Here is a 27,061-nt window from a genome sequence, read left to right as displayed (position 1 = left end):
GGAATTTGTAGCACCTGATGGGATTCGGAGTGGATGGTCGGACATGACAGTGTAGGTAGTCTTCTTTCACAGACGTTGGTAAGTTAGTAGTGCTAAAAATAAGAATTATGACCCTTGTTGGAACCAGAGTACTATCGTTTTGGGTCATGATTCTCCTTGCTTGGATGACATTTTAGATCGTATAATTCTTAGACAATTTCCTCCTCTGATACATGCAATAAGTTCCATTCTGTTATTACTCCCTTAGAGGAGTTTAAGGTGGCATAGGGAGTAGCTTTTATTGAGTATCCTCCAAAGGTTGTGAGCTTTAATAGCTTCACAGAATGTTGAGGTTGAGTAGTCTCTATTAGAAGATCGTCCGAATGAAGTCGCTTTACTGATTTACTGAACCACCAGCAGACAATGCATTTCTGCACTAGGAAGGGTGATAATTTTGCTCAGAGGCTGATCTGATAGAGAGTGCAAGATGAGGAAGGCTGGTATCTCCTCTTTAGGTGTTGTTTTCTACTTTTTCGGTTGTTAAAAGTCATTACCTGTGTGATTTGTTTCTATTCTTGAGTTCGATGGCTCTAAAAGTGGAAACATATTTTTATCTATCTCTGTTCCATTCAGTCCTTGGAGAGTGGATTTCTTCTCCCAGGTTACCGATACCGCCAAGGAGGATGGGGAAGGAGCAGTGCCTGTAGAGTGACCAAGCGGTATTAAAGTTAATGATAGTCTAAAGGAAAAAGAAAGAAAGATAATTTTCATTTGTTAAACTTGCTTACAATTTGTAAGACTAAGTTTGTTATCGATTAACGAGGACGTAAAAAAACTTTTCAACCTGAAGAAGAACTGTGGCTTTAATGTGACTTAAATTGGTTGTTCAGAATTTCTGAACAACCAATTATATTTTGGAGGATGATCGACTGGGGGATGACATAACAATTGGGAGATTTATAACAATTTAGAACAATAAGATTTTGTTTTGCCTGAGACCGACTAACTCAGCCACGTAGTGAAAATAGCCCATAAAAATTCCTCACGTCATCGACGGAAATCGAACTGCGGGAGGACGGCGATTTAACAAATATGCTGTCCATGAGGGCGAAGAGAAAGAAGGTCGAATGCTAATAACATAGTTTGACGGGAAGTATTTTCGTCCACATGTTGAGCAAGAGACCTGTTGGAGTCTCCTGAGAAATATGTCGATTTAGATATTTGTAATTTTTATTTCTGTCCCAGAGAAAACACTGGAATTAGTGGTTAAAGAAGTAAATCAGGATCATCTTGACAGGAATGCCGTTATAGGATAATCACAACATGGATTCGTTAAGGGAAGATCTTTGTTATCTATTATCATTATCTACTACGACACAGAAGCTAAGCAAGTGGATGGCAAACAGAATTTTGATATCATATTCTTAGATTTCAGTAAAGCTTTTGACATTGTTCCACATAAAAGGTTGCTAAACAAACTGGAGCAGTCTGATATTAGGAGCACGTTACTGCTATGGATAAAAAGATGGATAAAGTGGCAGAAGACAGTGCAGTTTTCGATTTGCACTGCTCTTCTTGGACTAACGTTGTTGGTGGAGTTCCTAAAGGTTCAGCTTTGGACCTCTTACTGTTTTAGTTATTATAAACGAAATTTATGAAGGCATATTAAGCTTAATGTCTAAGTCTGAAGATGACACAAAGTTTGGCAGCTGTTGAACTGCAGGAATCAGGTATGCTACTGCCATATCATCTAAAACAGTAAATGCGTCACATCGACTGAGAAATGGCCATTAAGGTTTAACATGTTTAGATGCTCATGCAAATCACTTGTTAAATTTTTGGGCATTGTCCGATATCTTGTTAAAAAAACTTGTTTGATAAAAAAATTAACAGACTCTTTTAGAGATTATCCTCAGTTGAACTTCTTATCTAGCGAGCCCCTTTTTAAAATTGGTAGAACATCCCTGGAGAATAAAAAATGCTTAGGGTAATTGTACAGTTAAACATAACGTTTTCTGAGAAGTAAGACAGGCTGCTAGGACAGCTCATGGGGGTTCTATAATGATAAAAAGGAATATTGCCAGAAGGAAAAAGCAAGTTATAGGACACATCTGAGGTACTGCATGCAGGTCCAGAAGCCTAATTTAGGAAGAATGTCGATCTTTATAAAGGGTGTAGAGAAGAGCAATAAAATTAGTCAGTGACATAAAATGGCGCCTTTACTAAACAAATATTAAGTTCTGCAATGTGCAGTATTTGGAAACCAGGTACTTGCGAGAAGAGCTGACTGAAATGTTTAAGGCATTAAATGGATTGAATGAACTAAATGCATCCTTGATCTTTCTTCAACAGCACCTATAAGAGGACAAAGTTACACTGTAGGATACATGTGACAATTTTTTTTCAGCCAGAGAGTAATCGATCGTCAGAACAAATTTATATTTGATTTTGCGGAAGTGAGTGGTTCGAATACACAAAATTAAAAATTGGACAAACTGTTAGAAGCGATGTATGGAAAGAGATGGATAGTGTTTCTTTTTTCCCTCAGTTTTTAGCTGATGCTGCTTCATTAAACCATTTCACCTCTAATACTACTGGTAATGTGATAATGGAACTGCAATCCTCAAGAAAGGATTACAGTTCCATTCTCGAGTAGGATGTGTTATCCGTAGTAAAGTAAGTAAGTCCTATCGCTCTTGACGGTAACTCTCCTAAAAGCTCTTTAAATGTACCTTAGAGAGTGGGGTGAGGATTTTTCTCAGCCCATATGTGATATTTGTGTAAGTATTTAGTATAAATAATGACAAAATGGTGCAAGGAAATAAGTTCATGTTATCTAAAAATATTTAGCCTGTCGGTGCCTCTTTAAATTGAGGACGGGTAATTATGTTCCTTATAAATTGCATATCAGCCGGTTATAACACCACTGAAGGAGTTCGGTTCATTAGCAAGCATATGAAGGAGCAAACGTCAAAAAAATAGACAAGAAATCCAGCCACACTAGGCTCAAGAACTTTTGAAACTTAAATGCAAAAATTATGTAACTCTTTGACACGCAGTATATACCAAACAAAGTTTATTTCTGAGCATCTGAAAATGCTTATCACTTCCTCGGATGTTGATTGTCCATTAGCAACTAGATGTTTGGGCTTTTGGGACTACTACTAAGTTGTTTTTGGAAACTGATCTCATTTTTGGAGGTTATCAATGGGCATTATTTCTTTTTGATTGGTTATAATTCAGTTTAATACTGGGATAATTCTTAAAGGCTTCTTCAACAAGGACTGGTTTTAGTCGACCTTGGGTGGTAGGAGTAGGGTTCCACAGTGATTTATTTCGGTTTTTCAGCCTGAACAACACGGAAATCGATCCGTAAAGAAACAGACATATATATATATATATATACACACACACACACACACAATACCCTTAGCACTATATAAATGAATTATCACGAGAATTGGTGTATTTGGTGAATCGCAGCCAGTGCACCAAAATCTTACAAACAAGAAGCGCACAAAATAACAGCTACTCTGATTAATATGTTGCTGTTTGGTACTGATTGATTCAATTCAATTAGCCGTTAGACAGGATAGGCTTTAATTCGCGTAATTACCACGTGTTTGCTGATAAGGAAATTCGAGCAAGTCAAAAGAAACCCATTAGTAATTGGTAAAGAGGAACTAAAAATGTATCAAGAAGCTTTAGCTCAGCAGGAAGACGTTTTCAGACCAATGGTTATTACAACATACCTGATGAGGATTGTTATCATTATCATAAATCCTGCAGACATTTACGAAATAAAGAATACAATGTAATTGTAACCACTGCTGTAACCACGAGGTTCAGTCTTCGGTACAACTCAACATTAAGCGAAAAATATAATATTATCAACTAAATTTGAACAGCGGTAATAAATACTACCGTTCAATAATGACATTTCGAATTCATTGGGACGCTAACAATTTCCTCAATTTATTAGAAGTATGCACCATGGATGTCATACAGAACATCTTCCCTCCAGCAATTCATCAGACAGCACGTTAAACACTCTGTACCCTTGGCGTTGGTATATTTCCCTTAATTTTGTCAATGGTCCTGCTTATTGGAGTCAGAGATTGTATTTAGTCCATGTTCGCTTTAAAGCTGTGTTCTGTGCCTGACTGTTCCGAATTTAAAAAAAATAAATAAATGAAATGGTATTCTTTAAGAAAACGCGTATACCACCCAACACTTTAAAAACGAAAAGCAAATTCATATTCCTGAATTAAGGAAACGTTTCTCAGGATTTCCTTATTTCCTATTTCTGGACAAACATCTTTTATTTATAGACGTACTCTATCTATGATAATCACTTTAACATGGTTTCAATTACAGATCACATGCTGTGTGTAGTGGCTCCATCTATCGAAAAACTTTTGAAATTTCCAGCATAGTGGAGATTGGTATTAACCAATCTCCACTATGCTGGAATATTGTGTTTGTAAACTGTGTGTATTCTGTGGTCGAGTTATATTGTGCTTTTCTATTTCTGCTTTATGTCTTTAGGACTTTCGAGTATAGGATGCCGTTGATGAGACCTTCGCAAAGGTCTCCCCCAAGGGCGTTTGCAATTTGTGGTAATTGAGCAGTGTTCTGACCTTGCCAGTTTATAATTAGAATAGGGTTGTCATGATATCTGCCACTGATTTTCCTGATGGCTTTCCAGATTTGTTGGGAACAGGTGTTGTTATTTATTGCTCAGTCAAATCACACCCAAGAGACTTTTTTACTAACTCTTCTAAATTTTTTGGGCCTTGCTCTTGCTTGTTTGTATTTAATAAGGTTGGCTATAGTCTGGTTGAGGCGAAAGTTGTCTAAGATTTTATTTTGTTTATAAGGCAACCATTATTCCATCTAGTTTTTGGACGTATTGATCATTTTCCAGATTTTTTTGTTAAGTCATTATTAGCAGCATTTATTAGTTTCTTGGTAAAACGTGACTACTTCGCTGGATGAAGACTGTTGAATTGTCTGCAAATCCAGTATTGTTAAAGTTTGATATTTTGTCCAGTCTGTTTTGTCAAGTTTCCATTTTGGATTTATATTAATGAGATTTTGGAGTTTTTCATAATAGGTTGATTATAACTGAAAAATGGACACAGTGGAGGGGATCAATAGTTGCGTTTAACTTGAACAAGTGGGATAGATCTGGAGAAAATATGGACAGATCATTTGCAGTATTTGTGCCAAATAGGAATGAACGTAATTAGGCTACCCCCATTAAGAATAACAAGATTATTCTCATCAATGAATTTTTCAAAAAGTTTTCCCTCTGTAGTCCAGGAAGTCAAGTTCTTCGTGGTTGTTGTTGTTGTGCTTGAATTTTTCTCTTGCAAAGGCTACCTAGATCATAATGCACCTATCATAGTAGTCAAGACTATTTTTATTGGCTTCTATGGAAACAGTTAGAAACGGTTATATAAACCTATTCGTTTCAGAAAGAAGAAAAATTCTGTAAGGTTTGAATTTTCGCCTATGATATGACTAAGTGACAATTCCTGTAAGTTTGAGAGAGAAGTGAATGAAATTAGATGAGAGTTGTTATACAAGGTGCATTCCAGGAGTATGTATTTTATTGTGAGTGACATATGGCAATGTGTACACTGTGGAGGGTCATGGATGGATGCTTGGCAGCAGCATCTGCAATTTCGTTTCCTGGTATTCCAGTATGGCCTGGGATCCAGCATATGACAACCTTTTGCCGATGATCTCTGAGACGAATCAACTCTGATCTGATGAGCTGTAGTAATGGGTGAGTAGGTAGGGAAATCTTTTGCATTGCTAATAGGGCACTTTACGAGTCTGTGTAGATTATGCTCTTTTGGATCGAGAGATATAAAATGTTTTCCAGAGCAAGCTTTATGGCATATAATTCAGTGGTGTAACTACTGCATTCTGTCGGACGTGATACAGAAATGATAGTGTTGTGGAATACTACTGCTGCACCTGTTCCACTCTCGGACTTCGATCCATCAGCATATATTTTAGCGAAGTCAGGATAACATTGTATATGTGCAATGTGCAGTTGTTTGATGTTAATACCCGTTAAAGAGTGTTTTCCTCATTGGTGGAAATAATTTTCACAAGACGGCATTATGACAGACCATGGAGAAACGTGATCTGTAGGTTCTTGGTGGACTTTATTGACTTGTATATTCCAGTTTTCTGCTAGTTCCATTAACCTAATACCTGCAGGCCTAGTTTCTTGTGGTTTGTTTCTATAAAAGGTCGTGAGTTTCGGATCATTAAATATTGACCAATTAGGATGGGTCGACTGGCTTTGGATCTTGGTTGCGTAGTTCAGTAATAACATCTTTCTTCTAATCTTCAGAGGAGCTTCATAGGCTTCAACATACAGACTTTGCACTGGAGATTGTAAGATGTAGATCGTAGAGATTCTACAGAAGGGTTAGTTTGTGCGCTAGCGAGACAGCTGGGGTGAGATGTTTAGCAAATATGAAGGAACGAAAAAAAATTAAACAGTATGGGGATTGCTGGTTGGAGTCCTTGGGGGAGGCGTTCCAAACTTGAGGGAAAGAGTAAGGTTCGGGGGTAGTAATTTGAGCAAGTGTCCATTCTGTATCTGACTTCCCTGTGGTCGAAAGGGTCGTGAGTTTGTGGGTAAAAAGTAGAAGTAGATTTTTTGGTGGTCAGAGTTTACATCTCGCGGTATCAAGATGAAGAAGAAGAAATAAAAAACAACGTAAGAGAAACAAAGCCTGGTCTGGCATCGGAGGGCAGTGATAGGCAGTGAAGGCAATGTTAACGTTTAAGGTTAAGGTAAACGTGCAAAAAAGAAAGCCTTGGGCATTGTGCTCAAGAAATGGAAGAAAGCTTGTCTGCCAGGAAGGAAGCCTGAACACAAGGAAATTGGATGTAGTGGCCATCTCCGAACGTAAGTCTGTTCCTGTTTTTTTTTTTTTTTTTTTTTTATTGAACCCTGAACTCAAGGACTCATAACCTAGCTCTGTAAGGAATTGAGTGATAGTCCCTTTAAAAAGTTGTATTAGGCAAATTAGTTACTAAGGTCGAGATAGTTTGTTATGAATTTTAATGGTTATGAAATAATGTAAGGGTGGTACAGGTGTAGTAAAAAGAAAGCGATAGTACAAAGGAATGAGTAAAGAAATTATATTTATAGGGTTAGTACTGTAAGGATATGTTAGCCTATATCATTAAATTAGGCCGGGTGACAACACAAGATAACATATCAGATGAGGTTTAAAGAGAAAGAAATTTAATTTATAGAGAAACCTCAAGATTAAAGATGGATGACTAAGATGATAACTAGAGAGTAACTAAGGCGCAGTGAATGATTTGTAGCAATATTACTGATATAAGAGGATACCAGTTGTAATAAATTTGATGGCTTGAAAGCTAAGAGATACAACAAAATATATGGAAAGAGTAATAAGAGTTGAAATGAATTTACTGATGTAAGTGATAAAAATTGGTGATGTAAGAGAATGATTGAGTGATCATCGAGGATTCAAATTAAGTAAGATACAACTGACACAAACTGATGTTAATAATTTGTAAATTGAGAATAGTTGATGATAGAGAGATAGTGTAGTGTACTGTAGTATGGTTCAAATATATGGAAATTGGTATGCTTGTATGTAATTATTTGTTTCTTTTATGTAAATGCTGTGTATAATGTTCATTAAAGGTTGTACATTTTTTGTAAATAAATGTGTGTCTTTAATATCCTGCTAACACCCGCTTAGCACACCCTAGAATCTAAAATTTTCTGTGAATTGCAGTAAGATTTTCGAAATCTGAGGTGGGTTTAAGACATCAGTAGGGTAAAATACGAATTGCTGATAAAAACATTTATATATTAACCCCCTCCCCCCACACACAAGATGTTCCGAATGCACCTAGGGCTATTCTAAGAGTTGAATGTTGAATTGGGTTGAGGCGAGATAAAGCGCTTACCCTAGCAGAATCGAAGATAGGCGTGCCATAGTCCAGTCGAGATTTGATTATGGATCTATACAAGTGAAGCAAGGTATTCAATGTGTAACGGTCTAATCCCCAGGTTCTTGCTGATAAGGTTCTGAGTATGTTAATTTTTTTTGACAAGCTGTCCGGAGATGTCCAATGTGTTTTTGATAATTTAACTTACTGTCAAAAATTAAGCCAAGCAGACGAATACTATTTGCTATTGGAATAGGATGGTTATCTAATTGGAGTTCAGGATCAGGATGCATTTTACGTATGGTACAGAAGTGAATGGCAGTCGATTTCTGGCTGGATAGTCTGTAATCGTTTTGTGTCATACAAATCTGGATCCAATTTATTGATATCTGCAATTATCTCTCAATATAGTTCATGTTTTGAGAGTGGCAGGAGATTGTGAGATCATTGGCATAAAGATATGAGTCCACTGTTTTCGGAATGAGTCCAGTTAAGTGATTAATTCTAATTGCAAATAGAGTGGCACTGAAATCGGACCCTTGAAGGATTCCTTCTTCCTGGACAAAGTTTTTAGAGGGAGTTCCCCGATAACGAACTTGAAAGGATCTTTTTTGTAGGAAATTTTGGATGAAATATAGAAAATTTCCTCTCAGGCCACGAGAATGTAGATCCTTTAAGATGCCGAAACGCCATGTGGTGTCAAAGGTTTTCTCAATATCCAGACAGACCATAACGAAATGCTCCTTTTTTGATGAATGTATTTATGATCCTTGATTCGGCTTTAATCATAAGGTTCAATGATGATCGATTTTTTCCGATTCCAAATTGATTGTTATTGATCCAATTTTGGGACTAAAGATACCAAGTCAGACAGCGATGAATCATTTTTTCGAGGATTTTGCTCAGACAGCTGGTAAGCGAAATTGGTCTATAGTTATGTGGAACTGGATAGTCTTTACCAGGTTTATGGATAGCCAGTACGTAGGAATCATGCCAGGAGCTTGATAATGTATGTTCAGTGAAGATTCGATTGAAGAAGATCAGCAGTGACGAGTGCGATTTTGAATATAAATTTTGAGCATTACATAAAATATCCCATCAGGGCCAACAGCACCGTTCCTTGTGTTGGTAACAACATGCTTCGGTTCAACCATGGTGAATGGTTGATCATATGTTAATGCACATCTGTCAGAGAAATTCAGTTTGGATTTTTCAGTTACATCTTTAATTTTTTTGAAATGATTGGTTATAAGCAGTGGAGGAGAACTACTGAGAAAATACAGATCCTTCTGCATTTGCGATTTCTGCAGAGCCTGTCCATTCCAGTTAATTAGTGGAGTAGATGTTGGAGGAAATTTTCCATTTAACAGTTTTATCTTGTTTCTGATCAGTCTGATGTCTGTATTTTTATTAACTGAGGAAGCTAATTTAATCCAAGGTTTTTTTTTTGCTTTTCGTCTGATAAAACGGGCTATTGCCCTAAGTCGCTTATTATTAATAAGATTGGAAGTGGTTGGATGTTTGTGGAATTGATTCCATGCTTTGTTTTTCTCTATTTTTTTGCATTGTTGCACTCTTCGTTCCACCAATAATTTAATTTTCGCCTTTTCCTGACTTCGTATTGTGGAATGGCAGCGCGGTTGCAGCTGTTAGAATTTGGTCTGTTCAGTAACGTGGTTGATAGAAGGGCATTGTATGATATGGTTGTCGAACGAGACAAGCCCGCTGTATTTTATCCAGTCAGCCTGTGGAAATTTCCATTTTAGTGGATTATCTCTTGGTAATGAACAGGAAGTTTGAACTTTGCATATTATTGGGAAATGATCGCTGTTGTGAGGGTCGTTAACCCACTCCATACTTGGATAGAGCACTGGAGAGAAAATGGAAAGGTCTATTGCGGAGGTTGATCCGGTAGGAAAATGAACATAGGTAGGATAGCCGTTTTCAACAATGTTAAATCCTATCTGTCTATCAACATTTCAAAAAACTTTTCATGTCTGTCTAAGCTGGAGGAACCCCATAATGGGTGGTGAGCATTAAAGTCACCTAGTAAACAGAAGGGAGGTGGCAGTTGCAGAACAGAACAAGTGCTGCAACTGCCACCTCCCAACAACTTCTAAGGAGGTTTGCAATGAAATGCATCTGGAGGAAAATCTTGAGTCCAACTGGTTGGCTACTCCTCCATGGGCACTATTAGTGTCGGATCTATCCTGTCTGAAGATAGTGTAATTTTTGACTTTAGGGGAAACTTGGGGCGTCAAGTTGGTTTCTTGTAGGCACATGGCAACAGCATGGAAGCAGTGAATTAATTCATTGATATCATCGATGTTGCTGCGAAAACCTCTACAATTCCATTGAATGATGTGTTCCATTATTTGGTTTTGTTTGTGGAATATGTATCTGACTGCTTTTTATAAGCTGATTGTTTATGACGGTCTGTTTTTGATTTTTCTTTTCGGGGAAAAGTGGGTCTCCTGATTCATTGCTATCGTCCATATCATCTTCTGCATGTATTTCATGCAGTTCGTCTTGAGCGATAGTATCATCCGTATCCATCTTGTTAGTCATGATTGTTTCGCCTCAACAGGATGCGATCTTTGCAAATTTTCTGCTATCTGACAATGCGGAGGTCTCTGGGATGGAATTGTGAGTGGCGTATTATTTCTTTGGTCTACCGAATTTGTTTTAAATGGATGCTGGACCGAGAGTACTGATCGAGCGCAGTATGATATTGATATTTTTGGAGAGATGGATACTTCTGTCTGACATGCCACTGAGTCGTATCTGATTGATTTAGATTTTACTGGCGCAAAAACGACTGCGGTTATAGTGCGCCAAGAAAAGAGTCGTGTCTGTGAATAGTAGAAGTATAAGTGAGTTTTGATATATTTAAGTTGACCTGTTTTTTCGCTTCTTGGTAAGAGACTTTATTTTCAATTTTATATTTTTGTATTTTTTTCCTATCTTCCATAGTTTACAATCTTTGGAGTAAGCTGATTCTTCCATTACAATTAGGATACTTTGGTGTCGGAGCCTTGCATTCTGCTTGAGTGTTATTTTTGCACCCGCAGTTCGGACATATAGCGTCTCCATGGCATGCTGTCCGAGAATGGCCGAACTTTTGACATTCATAACATCTACGCGGATTTGGAATATATGGCCTAACGCGGCAGTTCAAGTGACCTGCTTTGACAGAACCTGGTAGATTTGGAGTACTGTAATTTAAGATTATGTTTCGCGTAGGAGTTAAGTTGCAGTATTTTCTGATCATGATTCGTTTTGCATGAGACACATTTTGATCTTTTAGCTCCTGGAATATTTTTTCCTCAGAAACGTTTAATAGATCCCATTCGGAGATCACTCCGTTGGAAGAATTCGGTGTGTTGTGTGGGGTGACCTGAATCGGTATTACACTTAAAGAAGTTGTCTGTGAGATGTCTCAATCAGTAAAAGCTCCTCGTTGGAGACTTTTGACCATTTTTGGTGAACCTGCAGCATTTTCTAGGTATCTCTGTATGATGAAAGGGGAGATCTTGCTCACAGGTTGGGATGACAAAGAATGTACTATGAGGAAAGCTGGAGATTCCTGCTTCCTTGTGTCCTTTTTAAATCTCTTTTTAAGAGAGAAATCATGGTCGGTGCCATTGTCATGTTGAGAGCTCTTAGGCTCTAAACGTGTAAATGCATCAGTTTCCATTTCTGCTCCTTTTAGCTCTGAGAGTTGATTTTCCCCCAGGTTGCCACGTGGAGGCAGGAGCTGTGCCAGCAGTGACCAAGCGGTTATTGAAGTTAGTAGATTGGTTAGTATTTGATATGAAGACTAAGGAAAGAAAGGTGGATTCCCTTTCTGGGTTCTTACTTCTGACGTTGCAAGCCAAGAACCACTTGATGTGATCAAAAAAGGAGAAAATCACACGAGAAAAGAAATAAAACTATATTGTTTTCAAAGAGCATTCTATAAATCGCACAGGGAAAAACGCTTGGCACTCGGGGCAGTATAATTACCGCCCTACCCACAACGGGTTGAAAAGAATTGAGTTCGAATCCTGTCAATGATATAAGGAATTGTTATAGGCCTTTTTTACAATGTTGTTGAGTTAGTCAGACTCAGAAGAGAGAGAAAGTAGCATGGGTTTCTCCTCCAGCAAACAGGAAATTGACCAGAAAACACACGCAAATTACGGACATACTGCATTATATACTGCGCAATATGGTTTAAGTTGCAGATGCGCCTAAACCCTACAGCAATCAACCTGTGAAATCGTTATCCCTATAGCGCGTGATGACAATTAAATCTCCTAGGATTAAGCACGGTAAAGGTTACTGTGATATTAGATTGTTAAGTTCATTATGTTGGACATTGTAGTTTCGCGGTATTTATTATAGAACACACAGTTATGTGTTTATCTATGGCAACTCAGTAGTTACTGCTTCAAAAGGAGTGTTAAGAACAGCCATCCCCACCGAGTGTTGTGCTGTTTCTTTCTTTTTTAAATACGTTATATCTTCGGAATATCTTACAGATACATATTGGTGCATACGTTGTTATGAGGTAGTGCTATTGGTGAGAAAACCACGACAGTTGTCTATTTTAGTTCTGTCCTTTTAATAAAACTTTGCTTTTCCCTACCTATTTTGGCTGGAGGAAGTAGCCTTTCAGATGGGAGTGGTAGTGTTGATTGCTTTGATCCTGTACTGACTGGGAAGACAGTAATCCTAGGACGACTGGAGAAATATTCATTAGGAGGTATAGCTAATTCATTTTCTGTTTCTGTGGATCGATATTTACGAACAGTGTGTGCATACGAGTATGTCCATTTTTCAATGTTATTTCGAATGACACGTTGTTGGGAAGATAACTTATTTTGTACTTTATATTTCTGCTTGCATTTTTCAGTTTCCCATCGATCATACATCATTCAATTGGCTGGATGGTCTTGTTTACATTTTGGACATTTAATTTGGGAGGCGTTGCAGTCTTCGCAATTGTTTTCTGAGGATCCGTATTTTTCAAAAAATGGAGTTTCTTCTGCAAGCTGTTGTGCTTATATGTTGTGCAATACGTTGTGTATATTCAAACTTTTGGCATTTAATATATCTCTAGGAGTTTGGGATGTAAGGTCTCATTAAGTTGCAAATTAAGTGTCCGGATTTGAATGGATGTGGGACGCTGCAGTGATCTAAATGTAAGGATTAACCTATATTACGTGTTCGAATAAGGCTATCGTCATATCTGGTTACGATTCTTTTTACCTTAAATATTCCTTGATCTTTGAGTTCTCTTAGAATTTATTCTTTTTAAGCATCAAGGAGGTTCGGTCACTGACTACTTCTTTCGATGTGTTCAGCGGTATATTTGAAATTTCCGTAACTGGAACCCCTCCAAAATAGCTGAAGCTTAGTCGCCACTCTGAGTTTTTCGGATTAGTTGTTTCAGTAGCTTGACAGTCTTTCTAGATTCAGCTATGCTTTGAAGTTCTTTTTGAACATTGAAAGGCGATATTTTGCCAATAGGAAATTCTTTGAATAAATGCATGATTAGAAAAGTCGCAGCCGGGCATATCTTCATGTCGATTTTCTGCCGTTTTGTAGTTCTGATAATATTGGAGTGATCTGCTTTCTTGTAATATGAGCAGCAAGGTGCAACCTAAAGGAATTATTGGTACTCATGTTTGCTCCTTTGCTTATGTTTACCATTCTGGTTGACGACCACGCCACGGGAAGGCCGGCGTAGGGACGGAGCCAGTAACTTGAGTCGCAGTAGGAAATGCTCAATAAAGTCGTAGAGATCTTAGCCACAAAATACTCTTGGCACCTTGGACAGACCCAACAGAAGAGTGTGCTCTTTCCAAATTCTGCGAGACATTGAACGAGGTGGTTATTTCATTTCAAACTGGGTGGATGGTGTTATTCAGAGCTTAGATGGCACTTAAAGTATCTGAGAAAATTATGCTATTTTGAATGTCAGGGGACTCAACATATTTCATGACCATCTGGATTGCTATTAGTTCTCCAGAATTATATATATAACTCATATAGCAATTCAGCAGTTGAGAGGACAATGCGTGGTGTTCGGGAAAACTGCAGCTACTCCAATATGGGTATCGTTCTTTGACCCATCTGATTATTCTACAACGTAGATGGTGACTGATCCGCTATGGCATGGCATAATAGTTGCAAGAAATTTTCGTGTATTGCAGATTTTTTTTTTTACGCAGGTATAAATCACATTCGGTAGAGTCACATTACGACGAGCGAGGAAAAGTGGAGGGTTTTTGCAACAGTATCAACAGTCAGAATTAATTCTGACTGTTGATATTGCCTAACGGTAGATCAGTAATAGAGTGATTTTGATATAAATTATACTGAAAAGTGCAAAGCATCTGCCAATTTGGGTGTTCAGGCATAGATATAATTTTATATGCATAGCATAATATATTTTTTGCTAGCATGATGTTCTCTGATTTCTAATGAGCTCTAGAGAAGTAAATTTATAGTCTAATGTTATTGACAAGAATCGCATTCTGGTTCTTATGAATCACATTAGACTGGTATTGGTTAGGCATTAAGTTGAAGTTCCGGATCTGGGTGAAGGTTATGTGTTGTGGCTGGAGAAAGTTGAAAGCCATTGATCTGAGCCAGTGAAATGATCTTAGTTCTACCTTGTAATTTTCTCTCTCAAAGGTATGCATGTTTTTGCACGACGCGAAATGCTAATGTCATCTAAAAACAGTGCTGTTTTATCAACAGTGTTTTCGGGAGTTAGTATTAGTATAACAATATAGTGCAATGAAGCCACGGGCTTTTGCTTCACCAGCCAAAGAAGGTAAATAAGAAAATACAAATTATGCACTTCCCTCTTCATGTAGGTAACTATCCAGTTGACCTTTGAATTTCCTTCAAACTGTCAGCCTCAAGTACCTGCGGAGGCAGATTGTTCCAGTAGTCAACAACTCGCTGGCCAAAAGAAAACTTTCTTCCATCTAGTCTAAACCTCTTCCCCTGTACTTTTAATTTATGGACCATCGTTCCTGAATTCGTTACAAGAGCGAAATTTCTGCCTTCATTCATTTTACTAAACCCTCTCAGAGCCTTATAAGCCTAAAAAGTTCGCTTCTAAGGTGCCTGGTTGCAAGCTCTGTAGCCCACATAATCAAAGTCTTTATCGTACGGTTGCCCATTTGTCCAGCTCACAATGCGAGCTGCCTGTCTTTGGACCCTTTCAAGAAGCTCAATGTCTTTTATTAGATGAAGTCTCCATACATGAACTCAGTAGTCAAAATGTGGTCTTACAATTACCTTATATAGCGGGATTGTGACCACCATATCTCTAGAGGATACGCCCTCGTGGGTAGCGCAGCTGGTAGAATCGCCGTCTTCCCCACACCGGGTAGAGAGAACCTGAGTTCGAGTCCCGTCGATGAAGTGAGGTAATTTTATGGGCCTTTTTCACAACGTGGCTGAGCTAGTTGGTTTCAAGCGAGGGTAGCGTGATTTTTCTCCCGGAAAGTCGGATTTTTCATCTAACAAACGTTGAATCGACCACAGAACACACGCAATTTACAGTTAGTATATACGCAGCAATATGGCCTTAGTCCCCGATGGTACCATAAAACCCCTATAACAACAACAATCTGCAGGATAATTTCGATAAATCATCCAAGGGAATGGGCTTCCCTGTCTGTCTGTTTACACTACTCAGAAAATTTCGTATTTGCTAGTTTCGTAACTGCTAGATTCCCCTCTTCTGCAATTCTTAATTCAACCCCACCAAGTGTAAAATCTATTTTGGGGTTGCTGTTCCCCAAGGTGTAGGGCCCTGCATTTCCTGCATTATGATATAGCGGCTGTTATCCATGCTTGAAACAAAGTTACCCGGCCGTGGAGTGAAAAACACCATCAACGTTCCTCGCCTCATTCACAGGATGCGAATCTGGGTCTTTTCCACGCAGTGTGGGGGAGACAGTGATTATAACAATTGCACTATCGAGGACACAATCAGATAAAGAGTTAACGTTATTTCCAGTTCTATACATACGGTAGCACCTTCTGAATTTGATGAGAGAGTATTCGGAGGCAGCCAGATTGCCACGACTCCATGCGCAGAGTTTACAGTGTGTGTTTTCTATATGTGCATTGTACATTTTTGGTTAAGGAAGATATAGGTAGAGTTAAATTGGTTTCTTTCAAAAATAGACATTAGGTTATATATATCGATCAGGTCATATGAACACGTGATTACAGTTCATTTAGACTATGCAACTACATTGTTTTGTGAGTTGTATATGTTTTGTTGGCGACAGTTCGCGACGATAACTTTGAGTTCTTCGTATCTGGGGAAGTCCGCACGCCTCGCGTTTGTTATTAGTAGTGGCAAGAGATGCAAGAAAGCAAGCTTAGACATCATCGAAAAAAAAAGCCTTTCCATTTCACCTGTCCATTTCCTCCGATAGTTTTAGTTCTTCCCTGAATTTATACAAGCTGACCAATCCCACTACTTTCACCACATCAAATGGAAGTTTGTTCCTGCATCAACAACCGGCTAGCTTAAGGCAACCGTCCTTCCTCATCGTGTGCGTAATCTGAGGAAGGCAACGGATCTCATCACCACCGAGCTTGCTCAATCCATTCAAAGCCTTAAACACCTCAATCAGATCACGTTGCAGTATCTGGTCTTCACACGCTGCAATTTGCAGGACTGAAGTCTTTTTTAGTAACAGTAACCCTTTGTTCACCTCATCTCGTTGCCTTGCTCTGTACTCATTTCAGCAGCTGTACATCCTTCCAAAAATGAGTTTATGTCCTCCCCTGCATAAAATTTTAAAAGTGGGTAATTTGAATTGGTCTTAAGGTTAGCATAGATCCATGTGGAGGACGACTTTTACTTTTACCAGTTTCCAACATTTGCAATTTGTGTACTCTGTGAACAACAGCCAGGTCAGCTGGAACTCTGATTGAAATGTTGCTTCCTTGCTCCTCTACGAGTTGTTAAGCTGACTGCTGTTGGCTAAGAAACCTAGACCTAGCCCATCCTACAAAGGAGGAACTGAAATGCCAATCTGAATAGCTGTTAAGTAATTCTATGGGAAGTTTTACGCAAAAGTGCCTTTTCATGCAAAATGAATCGTAGTTTTCCTCTTCTCGGTAGGTTGCTCTATTTCCTTTTTGTGTTAATGTATTGTTTTCCTACTTTTCGGCTTACAATTTTTTGGACTGGGCAGGATGATTTCCTTTTCAATTTGGACAAGAGATTGAAGTTGTCTTTTTGGTTAATGGGCGCATCAGCTGCTATATCTATGACTCATGGTGTAGTTTTTTTACTTCAGATTTGGATGAGAATATAATTTTCTAGGCCTAGTATATTTTTTATGGTAGTTTATTATAATTGTTTTCTGACTGTATAGTGTTTGTTACTATATTATATTTGATTGTAGACGTTTATTTGCTTAAGAATGTTGAAAAAAATCAGATGAGCTATCTATTGTTGCTAAGTAGAATTGTCAGTACAAGGGGTAGCGCTTTCTGGATGAAAAACACACTTGAAACAACAATTTATTCATTGTACTTGAATTTTTACCTCTGGATGAAAAACTTTAATTAATGAATTTAGTTGTGGTTTTTTTTTTTTTTTTTTTCCTAATAATGAATATTAGCTTTCTGGTATTATATTCTGCATAGAGAATGACACATTTTTTGCACAACTGTGACTTGATGAACTCACCTACGCAGGTGATGTGAACCGCTTCATGGCCAAGAAATAACAGCGCTCAATCTTTCTAAAAATCATCCACTACAAGGATAAAAGATCTTAATCCATGTGTTGAATTACAAATCACTTGGCTGAAGATGTTCCACTTGTTGGAACCATCTGGTCTAGGCTATACAGATATGAATATATGGATTGACCGATCAGCGTAGCACTCCCGAATAATTACTCTGATCCATACCTGCCTGGTAGGAATAGTGCCAAATCAAGTTCTCTGCATTAACTCTTAAAAAAGAAAATTCAACACCATGTGGACAGGACAATGTTCTTGTTCTTGATAGAAGTGAGGAATTTCTTCGCTTCAGCACATATAGTGGAGTGCTACTTCGAATAATTGTACGATGATCAATGAAGGCAGTTTCTGTAATGTGTGGAGCAACTGCTCAGAAGCGATTCAACCATTCTTCTCTGGTAAATATATTTACTAGGCACACAATAGATGGAGATACTTTCTGATATTCTCTTTCATGCGTTACAGGAACGCTTGACCTTAGCAATATCCAATCCTCTGAAGAACCTTTCCGTATCGACTTTTCTAGTAATAGTTAATGTAAGTATTGGTTTCCACGCTTTTATTGGCTCAAGTCCTTCTCCTCTCTGCGCGGAGTAGTTTTTATGCTTCTGTTTGAAATATTTATCTTTCTTGTAGGAGAAGTAAAATTTTGTGGAGAAGTCTGCTTTTAATAAATCCGTTGTTTTCGCAATCGTAACAAATCTTAAAAAAAGATTTTTTTGAGGTTGGTACTTCTCAAACTTGTAACCATATTTAATGGAGGTTAACCCGATAATCGGGTTAATAATGCTTTAAACCCTTATGAAATAGTTCAGAATTTAAAATAAAAAGTACAATGTTCAAATAATGAGTTTAAAAATAATTAAGGTAATGTAATTATAATGTAATTAAAATTAGCAAACCGATTTCTTAGCTTATTGGTTTACCAACAAACGTAAGCAGACTTTAACTGCTTATATTTTGAATTCAATGCTAACGCTCACTCAATGAATTTATTTTAATGGGAGATACAGCACGATGGCTGAAAATCAGTATTTTACTAATCTCATGTTCATTAAAATAATTAATGCAAGCACGAGTGTAAATCAGCCTTCTCACACTCATTTTTAATGAACATGTCGAATAGCTCAAGTGATACAAGCGTTCTGATATCTTTGAGTAGCGCAGGCCCTCAACAGAATTAGCAATGAATTTTAAATGAAAGATCCCACTTACTGTCTGAATTATTTTCTTCTAAAATCAGATGTTTGTGATTTTTATGCCTCTGTGCGTAGAAAAACAGGTTCAAAGCAAAAATGATCCAAATCCATATTAGCAGAATCGAGCAATTTAAGATTGAATATCGGCCAGGTTCTCCTGCATGGCTACTTGTTTTATACCTTTGCTGACCAATGCTGATTTCATTATTTACTTATTTTATTTTAATAATAGAAATATTATATAAATATATAACATTTCTATAAAATATATATTATGTAATATTTCTATAAAAGGTATATTTGAATTTTTTTTCACTTACTCCTTCAGTCTTCAACCTGAGGACGATTGTTGAAGGAATTTAAGAGTTTTTAATATGCATGAATTAGTTTGAAACTCTCTGAATTAAATTATTTAAGTACAGCCCGTGAATTGCAAATCACTTTGAATAATGGCATTTTGTAAGTCTTGTAGAATTATTTGTACTTTGAGAAAGAGATTGAGGTGCTCTTATTTTATGAATGCTTTAGCTTTTCTGACATTTAATATACTGCATCGGTAGTAAGGCCAAAGTTGCTAGTTCTGAAGTTAACATGAAAACCAGTATAATTTTCTATTTAACTCATAGATACTACACACTTCATAGATACTCCAATCTTCATAGTCTTCTTAACTCATAGATACTCCAATTTTCATAGTCGTCTTAACTCATAGATACTCCAATTTTCATAGTCTTCTTAACTCATAGATACTCCAATTTTCATAGTCTTCTTAACTCATATATACTCCAATTTTCATAGTCTTCTTAACTCATAGATACTCTATTCATACTCATGAACACTAGTTTCTAACTAGTGTTCTCTTTATCATATGGGAAAAATTAAGATTCATTCTACACCATTGTTAGAGATGATCATATTTCAATGGCTCAATGTACATCGAAAGAAACTCTTCAGGAAGTTTTGTGAGCTAATTTAATGACCGTTATAGACTCTATTGCGTGCATTACTTTTTGAATCTGTTTAATTTATAAAAATTTCTTTTTCCTCAACTCATTTAATAAACAGTTTGCAGGAATACAAAATTGAAATACTTCCTGTTCACTTCGATTAGACAGGTAACTGATGACCTCAATCGTTGCTCCAAGTCTTCAAATTTGGCAATTATGTTTATTATATTAGTTCCGTGTGATTTACAGTGTACAGACCACACGAATACATGTATTAAAAATGTAATGAGTAATTACAAACGGAAATTCGTTATTAGTACGTAGCTTGCATTTTTCTCCATAAAAATTGTTTTTAAATAAAGAAATAGGGAAAGGGGTATGTGGGCACAAAATTGCTTATCCTTTTGATTATTTTTTCATCTATTGCAGCTTTAGTTTTATTAGCATTTCGACTGCTTAATGGTTATATTGGAATCGGAAAAAAATGTCATTTTTATGTTCATATTTGAGCAGATGAAATCATTCATTAAACTGGTGAAGTATTTTCTGCAAATGACAATTTAAGGAATTTTAAGTTTAGTAGAAACATTTTATTTACCACATAAAAACTGCTAGCACGTACAAAACTTCGAGTTTTAACGGATTACACGTGAAACAACAAAACAGCGAGTAGTTATGAGAACAATTTTAAAGTTACATATAATTTCATACGCGAATAGAACAATTTGAATTTATAGTTTTTACCCAATATATTATGCAATTTCCCTTAAATGTACAAAAAATATTTATAATAAAATTTATTTGTTTAAAAATATATCCGCCAAATATGGATTATTCATCTTGTGATGCGGCTCCTCTTCCAATTTCGATTAATATCTTCTTTTACACTTTTTTTAACACGAATAAATATAATTACATTAAGCTCAACAGCGAAGCGTACATGTATGAAAAGCAGTTGACTTAGACATGACTATACCATTTGTTTCGTTATGTGATTTATGCGTTTAATGTGCTTTTTAATGATATTTATACAACTTTCAAGGATTATCAGTTCGTCTATGGGTGTTCACACGCATACACATTTTACTCCGATTTTGAGCAAACAGTATTGAAGCACCTAATTTCGCTCTAGTGGTTATAAGCTGACTGGACTGTGCGAGACACACGCACAAAACACGTGGCTCAACCGATTCAGTTTTTATAAATACACAAAAAAATACAAATTTTCTTTTAATGGTCATAGTTTCAGACAATGCTCTCATCACGGTCGTATTCACGGATGGGACGAAACGTGTCTATTGGCGTATTGCTCGACCACTTTGTATCTACATCAACTAGTCTATGGGAGAAGAGTCCTGTAAGCCATTCCTTTAGTGAACCCCTGGAACCTTTCGTGGCTTCGATCTCGTCGCAAGAACGCCACTTTTTAGAATTAAGTCGCAACAAGGATGGCCTCAAGTGGTTCTTTTCTATCACACTTATCCCGTCGAATTTGTTCTCTGTCTCAGATAATAACGGTTTGATAGTCTCATCTGGAGGACACGCGATATGTTTGTTTTTGTCCGGAAGATTTCTCATATATATTTCACTCATGTAATCATTTTCCGAATCGCCATTGCAGTTCGTGGCAATTTCGACTTCCGGTTCGGGTTTCGCTAATGACTCACTAGATTGCGCTATTTCACAAAGCGACGAATTGTTCAAATCGTTACACTCAATACAGCATCCATTTTTGCCTTCTCTGATGTGGTGGTCTTTTGTTCGGTTATGGTGATGGTCACGGCTAACCTGAGGGCTGAAACGCTTCGTGAGACGCGGGCTTTCTTGATTCACTCTCAAAAATGACGGAAGACCCGGCACAGAACCATTCGGAAGTGGAATAAGGGCCTCTTCGGTACTATAGTTGCAACCATGTTCGCCTTTCATGGCAAGTGACCCTCGTCTGGTATATTCCGTCTTTGGGCTCCGACGTCGCATCTCCGAATCACGAACTGCAAACAACGGTTGGGGTAGAATGAGATCTTTAGGATGGCGACGAACGTGGCGACCTGCATGCTGACCTACAAGCCAGAAGGTCCGTAAATCTCCTTTTCCCTAAAAGAAAAACATAAAAACACTTAGCAGTCATTATCAGAGAGAAAAAGATAATCAAAATTATGTTATTTAAGCACAAAGCACAAGAAAGCAGCAATAAGTGATCATCTATCTTTGACTTCCACTCATTTAGAAGTAAATTTATTTCTCATGAAAACAAGGAAACATCTAAGGATGTGTATCGTACTTGTAGTGGAATTGCTAAGAACTAATTATCTGCATATTCTTTGATTTAATTTGTACCTTTCCTTTTTTTTACTTGTTATTATGTTGCGCACTAGCTAGGCTACTGTTATATTTCATATTCCCAGTAGAAATTTTTTTTCAACGTTATAATCAATCATGTAAGTTGAACTTTAATGCCCATTTATTATAAAATATAAATTTAAACATAATAAATTCCTATATTTAGAATTATATAATGCAAAGCATTGTCCAATCTTGTAACGAACCTCTCGAATAACCAAACCTCAATGTTTGAATTCAAACACCCAATGAAAATGAAATGAAGGAATCTTGGAAAAATGTTCGAGGAAAAATATCATTCTTTTTTCAGTAAAGGCCATTCATATATATAAATATTTGACACTTAAGGACAACTCAATCAGCAAGATTGAGTAAATGTTTGTCCTACGGAGAACTTTCCCACAACTTTCATATGATAAGTCGCTGGCTTAGCAATCTTGCTGTGTAACACTCGTCTCTCATTGGTTTTTACCGATCATAACTGACACATGTTGTCAATCACATTGCCCCATTACGTGCCCCATAGTTTCTTTTTTTACTCCCGAAAACTCTGTTTGTCGTTCTGAAAACAAAAAACCGACCGAAGGATACACGCAATTGAAAGTACAATTTATTGACACCGCATAGCCTTGGTTGCTTTGACGCTTAATACGCACACTGAACCATCTTCCTTTCTGTCGCTCGTGAAAGATTTTAGTCTCGGTGACTATATTTAAAAAATAATGGTACCAAGTACTGCTCGTCCTGTCCTTGTATTAGAAAATTGCTCCAACCTTCCTTCGTATAAGGAATTTAATAAATATTTTTATAAAAAATACAAGCATAGCACGTACCTTTACTTTAATAATCCCTCTATCTTCTACCTCATATCCACCTAAGTGATCAAGGTAATCCTTACAGTCCCCACTGATATGGATCTTCAAAGCTGGATGAAAAGTTTTAAATGAACAAATTTAGTTTGATTTTCTAACTCAAAGTTTGAACTTCAAAATAGTCAAGTATTAAAGAGCTCTGGTTGTCAACACATGAATTTAAAAGAAATTCAAATGGAATCATTTATTCTGGAAATTACTGATATGAAAAGCATCAACTTGTGCAACTCAATACAAATAATGTCATTAAAAATGATCACAAACGTAGGCCTACTGTGATAAAATTAAACAGATCACTAAAACAAAAATGGCGATTAAAGTGTTCTTCCTAAATTCAAGGATAATTTTAAAATTACAACTTCAATTGTATTGAAATTGTTATTTATAAAATAAAGTGCACTTGAATTCTTCACTTAATATCGGTTCCTTTAGAGATAATCAATGTGAATAATTTTATAACTGTATAAAATTACACATTTTGATTTATTAATACAAATAAAGCAATGTTTAAATTAGAAAAATCTAAATGACTTGTCTATTACCTTCGCCATTAGATTCCATTCTAGAGGCAGTGTTCACAGTATCTCCAAAGAGGCAATATCGAGGCATGGTAAGTCCTACAACACCAGCTACTACCGGACCTATAAAGTAATAATAGTTTCTATTAAAACTATTTTACCTTTCAGACTGCGTAGGATGAAATATTTATTAGGCATGCGATAAAGAATATGTGGCAATTTCCAATATAAGTATAGAGTATATGACTGTTCACTGCGTTTGCATAATTTCTACATAGTTGAATTTTTTAGACAAATAGAAGTTTGTACAGTGAACAAACATCGCTTTTTCTAAAAACGCCAACTGCGTATAAATAATGCAAACGCACTGACTAATCTCATGGTCCGAATTATACATAGTTTGAGACTTTCTGTCCAAAAATATAATAAATATAGAGTATAAAGTTAAGATTGAGAGCTTTCTGAAAGATTTAATCGATAGTTTTACCAACTGCTACTATAATTATTTCAGTAATTATAGTAACATCCTCTAGTGGATCTGTACAAGCAATCTTATTAATTTTCACCTTTCTAAACCCATTCCTGTCGTGTTTGTTGGATAAGAATGAATTTCTGTAATCCATGTTTACTTTCGACAAAAATGGACATCTGTAAAGATCGAAATTTCTTTAGCGAAACTGTAAATTGAATCTCTCAGTGCTAGAAGACGCAGTATACAAAATGAAAAGAAATGGAACAAGAATAAAACTTGAGATGCACCAATGCTATTGGAAAACTTTAAATTCAAGGCTCTTACACTAGCAGATGTAGTGCTATCAGAGAGGAAATGCGTTTATACGAAACAGTTCTCAAAAATTCATTCCATTCGCAAACACAATTCATTTCATTCCTTATGCCTTTTCTACAGTTAGTTCCATTAGTTCTGTTCTGACATCTACAAATTACTTTTTTTTTTAAGATGAGCACAAATTAGCGTTGAATTTTGTCACTTTTAAGTTATAATTATTAGGCAACATACGCAAAGATTGTTTCAGTGATGGGAATATATAGAAACAATAATGATTTATTTTGGTGTACAGAAGAATCATTTAGGATTTAGTATACCTACACAGACAATATAATGAATATTCTTGATTACAAATAATTACTATTAGTTCATACTAATTGCTGTTATTACTACTAGTACGTACTGATTACTATTAGGAACAATATGAATTACTATTGTTAGTTAAAACCCTAATAAATTAGCTTTGATGACCTATTCTCTCAAGAAAAGCCCCATCGGTGTTCAATCAGTCATAACAGGAGCACCCATTCAACAGGTTTTTTCTCATACTGACTTGAGGATCATCTTCGAAACCAAGTTGACTTTTCATGAACATGTAAATTCATCTACATACAAAGATTTCCATAATGACATGGCAAGAAAACCAGCATTTCCAGAAATAAAGTATTCACACATTTTTTACACCACAATATATAATTTTAATAAACGAGTAGTACGTTACAAAACCTTTACGGGTTCTCGTTCACATGCATAATTAATCAGAACAATGATTACAAATTGGCCATCCTCTAACTGATGACCTCATATCGTATGAGGAATCCCCAATCCAGCGTCTATTGTTGTCATAGTTTCACGTTTCCCAGAACTATTAGAACGCTAAAAACTGGATTACAAACACCGTAAAGGGTTTGTAAAGTAATGCTCGTTTATTAAAATTATTTATTGTAGTGTACAAAGTGTGTGAACAGTTTATTTCTGGATGAATAACACCGCGACCAAAATGCCCCATTTAAAGATATGATTAAAGCCAAACCTCATGTCTGCGATCCTAAGATAACTCATACATGTTAACAGAACTAGCCAATCAATAATCCCGTATGCAGTGAATATTTGCATCCGCTGCCCCCACAACTATTGACAGAAAGCTCGCGGATGAATACTGATTGTTGAAGTAAATTTCATACAAGCATAGTATTCCTTCTCAACTTCTAACCTCACAATTTGTAAGGGTTCTTGACTACCAGAGTTTAAATGTAAAAATTGATAATGCACGGCTGGTCACGACCATTAAAATGCTCATTAGTGACATGAATTCTCATTATGCTTGGAAAATTGAGTGGAGGATACCACAAACAGGTCTCCGGTCGAAACCTGTCCTCTGATCTAACAAGCAACGCCTTCAGCTCTTGAGAAAATTTTCCCAAGACTGCTATCAGCAGTACAAGCTCTCAATTGTCACTTTTATAGATTTGCTAGGGACAAAGTCTAGAGAAGAGAGAGATGCAAATAGCCCGCAGCCAGATGAGTTAAAATGATCCGTGACACTACCATACCTCTGTAAATCAGGCCTTCAGCTATCTGTATTAGGTCCAGTACGTCAGTAAACCTGTTTACCATCTGATATGCAATGCTAAGTCACCACTATATCACACCAAGGCCAGATATATCGATGTAAGTGTTGACTTTTTATTCATTTTCTCGTTTAGTTTACTTTAATAATTCCTTTTAATTGTGTTATTATTTCAACGATATAATCTGTAAAATCCCTATGAATGTAATGGGTTATTGAGATAAGGTTTTTGCAATAGAGATATTATATGTATACAGATAAGAATGCATTTCATACGAAAACAGCTAGGAGGCTCATGAAAAGAAGGGAATTCGTTTATTCAGTACTCGTATATCTTTTGCGCGAATAAATTAGATATATTATGGACAAATGTATACAGTGTATCAAGTTCAAAATAAATCATATAAGTCAGCTACATAAAGGAACGTTAACGGATGTGAAATCACGCATACTAATAATCACATCATTGCTTGAATAGTTGTTATTATACAGGCAATGTTTCTAAGTTATAATTGTTTAGTAATACACCTCATCTGAATTTCAAGAAAATATAAACACACTCAGAAATCATATATACTTTAAAAATTATTTCAACAAGTTTTTTCCGAAGCGCTACTGGATTTCCTCCATTACATTTCAGAAACACTTACAGAGGGAAGACGAAGGCAATATATTTTTGAGAACTCAATCCAAACAATAAGAGAGGTAATAGCTGTCATGGCCATTTTTTACCGTAGCTCATCACTGAAACAGACACTCAAAGATGTCAATTAGAACACAGAGAGGTAATAATTTTCTAGCAATAATTGCAGAAGAGCGCCATCGTGCCTAAGGTGGAGTATCTTAAGGACGCTCCAATTTTTTTATAAAATGCAATTACCCTTTGTTTTTTCTTGTTAGCTCCAAAGCTTTCCAATCGAAGCGTTCGCACTTACCGCGCTTGAAGGGAGAGTATAAATTTGGATGGAGGAGGGCAGTAAACTCTTGACTCATCATAAAAAAGGCTCCTGTTAAATTTCGTTTACAACCCGTTAGACTTTACCTTTTAGAGTGCGCAGACGCATAATCTGTGTTTATTATCTATTATAGTTTTGCACAGTAGCAGTAA

The 27,061-nt window shown here is 36.6% G+C and overlaps 1 protein-coding gene across 1 annotated transcript in view; it reads right to left on the bottom strand.

Annotated features, from left to right (window-relative positions):
• Positions 1-20,892: 20,892 nt before the first annotated feature.
• Positions 20,893-27,061, bottom strand: part of LOC150076444 (receptor-type guanylate cyclase Gyc76C-like) — a 303,616-nt gene continuing 297,447 nt past the window's right edge. The window contains exons 20-22 of the mRNA XM_090387981.1: positions 23,621-23,719; positions 23,040-23,131; positions 20,893-21,960 (exon numbers count right to left, since the gene is read on the bottom strand). Coding sequence (XP_090244107.1) covers positions 21,112-21,960; positions 23,040-23,131; positions 23,621-23,719 — 1,040 coding nt within the window. The 3' untranslated portion in view covers positions 20,893-21,111. The remainder of the gene's footprint in view (positions 21,961-23,039; positions 23,132-23,620; positions 23,720-27,061) is intronic.

This window comes from Mastigoproctus giganteus, chromosome 13, assembly GCF_048544385.1.
Source record: "Mastigoproctus giganteus isolate SK-2022 chromosome 13, ASM4854438v1, whole genome shotgun sequence".
In the NCBI taxonomy this organism is placed as follows: domain Eukaryota; kingdom Metazoa; phylum Arthropoda; class Arachnida; order Uropygi; family Thelyphonidae; genus Mastigoproctus; species Mastigoproctus giganteus.
This window is presented reverse-complemented; position numbering and strand designations above follow the sequence as displayed.